Source organism: Buceros rhinoceros, unplaced genomic scaffold (assembly GCF_000710305.1).
Source record: "Buceros rhinoceros silvestris isolate BGI_N320 unplaced genomic scaffold, ASM71030v1 scaffold31953, whole genome shotgun sequence".
Classification (NCBI taxonomy): domain Eukaryota; kingdom Metazoa; phylum Chordata; class Aves; order Bucerotiformes; family Bucerotidae; genus Buceros; species Buceros rhinoceros.
Window position 1 is genome coordinate 597 of NW_010402349.1, and position 2,789 is coordinate 3,385.

Here is a 2,789-nt window from a genome sequence, read left to right on the forward strand (position 1 = left end):
TGCAGCACCCCTCTGCCCCCTGAGCTGCCCCAGATACCCCGGGGAGCAAAGCACCAGCCTGGCCGGGTGTCCATCAGAAGGTGCTGGAGGGTGCCTGGCAGCCAGGGACAGTTCGGGCGAGGGAGGTGAGATTACGGCCGACAAAGGAGAGCCTTGGGGAAGGGTGTGAGGGTGATAGCACTGGATGGGTACGCCTGGTTGGAGATGGGGATGGGGTGATGGGAAGCCACCAGGTAGCCGTGTCTGCAGTATCTGGGGAGAGACATCGCCATTTCCAGGGCTGATGGCTGCTTGTGGAGGTAGATGGTTCCTCCCCAGGAGGGTCAGCACCCACTGGGTGCAGCTGATGGGTCTTGCTGGTGGCTCCCCAGTGCAGCAGGGCCACCAAAGCTGCATGACCCCAAACCCTCCCACTGACGGTGTACTCGAAATCCCAGCAACTGGGAAACAGGGATGCAGTGTGTGGCGCAGGTGAACACATTGCCAGCCCCACGAGCAGGTTCTTGACTCCGGGAAGGGGCAGATTTGGGCAGGGTGTTTGCACACACGCTTTGCATCCTTCCCAGGAGCAGGCGCGTGGCTGGACTCCAGCCTGCAGCACCCATGAAGCAGGGGAGGGACGTGGGCGCTTTCTGCTCTGCAAAACTCATCCGGTTCCTCCTAACCGCAGTCGCTGCCTCCATTCCCCTCCCCGGCTGCTCTCACTGGTTACAGCTCCATGCCCCACTGGTGGTACTGGGGCCTGTCTCTGCTCCTTGGGACTGTACACGGGCAGGGAGGAGCGGGGCTAAGCTCCACACCTCGCCTCCCTCCCCAAAACCCCGCACGGCAGCTCGGCCGCTTTGCTTTGGCTCCAGGCTACGGCTTGTGACTCGCATCCCAGAAGTATTTTTAGGCAGAAATCCACCGAGCTGGAGAGCTCTGGAGAGGATTTGGCCCTGTTAGCCCTGACTAAGCAGGTTTGCTTGGGCTTGGTGCCTGCGGGTGGATGCGCACGTGGCCGAGGGGCCAGCGGTGGCCCCGAGACCGGCTGCATCCACCTCCAAGGCTGTCGGGGAAACGCTATCTCTAGTCCCTTTGGTGCAGGGGCGGGTCATCCCGGCTGGCAGAGCCAGGGGATGGGCTGGTGACGATGGGTTTTTGAGAGCTAGGGCTTTCCCGAGTCTCCTCTCCCTGCAAACCTCGCTGCCCCAATGGGCCGTGACAATTTATGGGTGAAAAACGGTGCCACGGTCCTTAAACATGCCATGAGCTGGGGATTCATGGGCAGCGCAGTGGCCTCTGCGAATGATTGAACAACCTGGCTGTCACCTTCGGGCAGTAAACTGTGGCCCTTTTCTGAAATATCTGCGTTGGTCTTTGCTTGGTGCTTAGCTGGGGTGGAGCCAAACAGTGCTGAGCTGAAGCTCAAGGCTGCCTCAGCTCTTGTCCTGCCCTTGTTTATGGCCTTAACACTTGAGCAGCCAAATGAAAACCGGGATTTGAACCCAAAATGCTAGAGGGGAGATGCCTGTGAGGGATTGGGATGTCCCCAAAGCATGGCCAGGGGAGCAGGAGCCCCTCTCCGTTGGGTTTCCTGGCTGTCCCTACACCCAGACTTGCTGGAGGAGGGTTGGGGTCTTCCCCCCACCCCGGTGCCCACCACCTCCGTCTTTCGATGCTCCGCAGGGATGGACCTCTCAGCCAACCAAGACGAGGAGGGTGACCAGGAGACCTACCAGCTGGAGATCAACAAGGACACCAAGAAATGCGCCTTCAGGACCTACACTGGGAAGTACTGGACCCTCACCTCCAACGGGGGCATCCAGTCCACTGCCTCCACAAAGTGAGTCCTCTGTCCCCGGCAGCTCAGGGCTGTGTCTGAGGACTTCGTGGACCCCTCTGTGTCTCCCGGGGGAATCCAAAGGGGATTTTCCAGCCTTGGCGCTCACCCCAAAATGCTTCCCAGAGAAGGCGGCAAATCCCCCGGAGAGCTGGGGCCATGGCTTGCCACCCACGATGCCTGGGAAGCCCCCGAAGCCATGTAATCCTCCCTGGCTGGCTGGGGCTGTCGAAATGCTTCACCCTGCAGTTCAGCCCTTCGCTCGCTGAGAGCCGGGCGGAAACCCCGGGAGCACATCTGGCTGCCTGCCTGTCTGCGGGGCCAGGGCTTCCCATCGCGACGGCCACCACGGCGTGGCTCATCCCCCAAATATGGATTGCGTCGGGGTCTCCCCATCCAGCCGCAGCCCTTTCTGAGCTGGCAGGGTGGCATCAGCAGGGTCCCCGTCGGTCGCATCCCGCTGACCACCCTCTCTGCCCCGCAGGAACGCGAGCTGCTATTTCGACATTGAGTGGTGCGACAAGCGCATCACCCTGAAAGCTGCCAACGGCAAATACGTGACGGCGAAAAAGAACGGGCAGCTGGCGGCCTCCATGGAGACGGCGGGTAAGGGACCCCCTTAGGGACCCCCACCCCGCACTGGGGCGGCAGGGGATGAACAAAGTGTCGTGTCCCCTGCCCCGAGACAGGTCCCTTCCAAGTGATGCTCAGGGATGCAGGCAATGACCATTTCATGTGCTGCGAGATGGGGGGACAGATGGGGTGGGTGAGAAATGGGTGGGGGGCACAGCCCACCCTCCTCACTGCTGCCCGTGAGCTGTGGGGCGCCGGCGCTGAGTCCCCCTGGGCCGCTCTCACGGCCCCTCTTTCCTCTGGCGCAGGCGAGACGGAGCATTTCGTGATGAAGCTGATCAACAGGCCCATCATCGTCCTCCGCGGCGAGCACGGCTTCATCGGGTGCCGGAAG

At 61.7% G+C, this 2,789-nt stretch overlaps 1 protein-coding gene across 1 annotated transcript in view; it reads left to right on the forward strand.

Moving 5' to 3' along the window:
- Positions 1 to 1,670: 1,670 nt before the first annotated feature.
- Positions 1,671 to 2,789, forward strand: part of LOC104490351 (fascin-like) — a 1,812-nt gene continuing 693 nt past the window's right edge. Inside the window, exons 1-3 of the mRNA XM_010132620.1 lie at positions 1,671 to 1,825; positions 2,307 to 2,428; positions 2,704 to 2,783. Coding sequence (XP_010130922.1) covers positions 1,671 to 1,825; positions 2,307 to 2,428; positions 2,704 to 2,783 — 357 coding nt within the window. The remainder of the gene's footprint in view (positions 1,826 to 2,306; positions 2,429 to 2,703; positions 2,784 to 2,789) is intronic.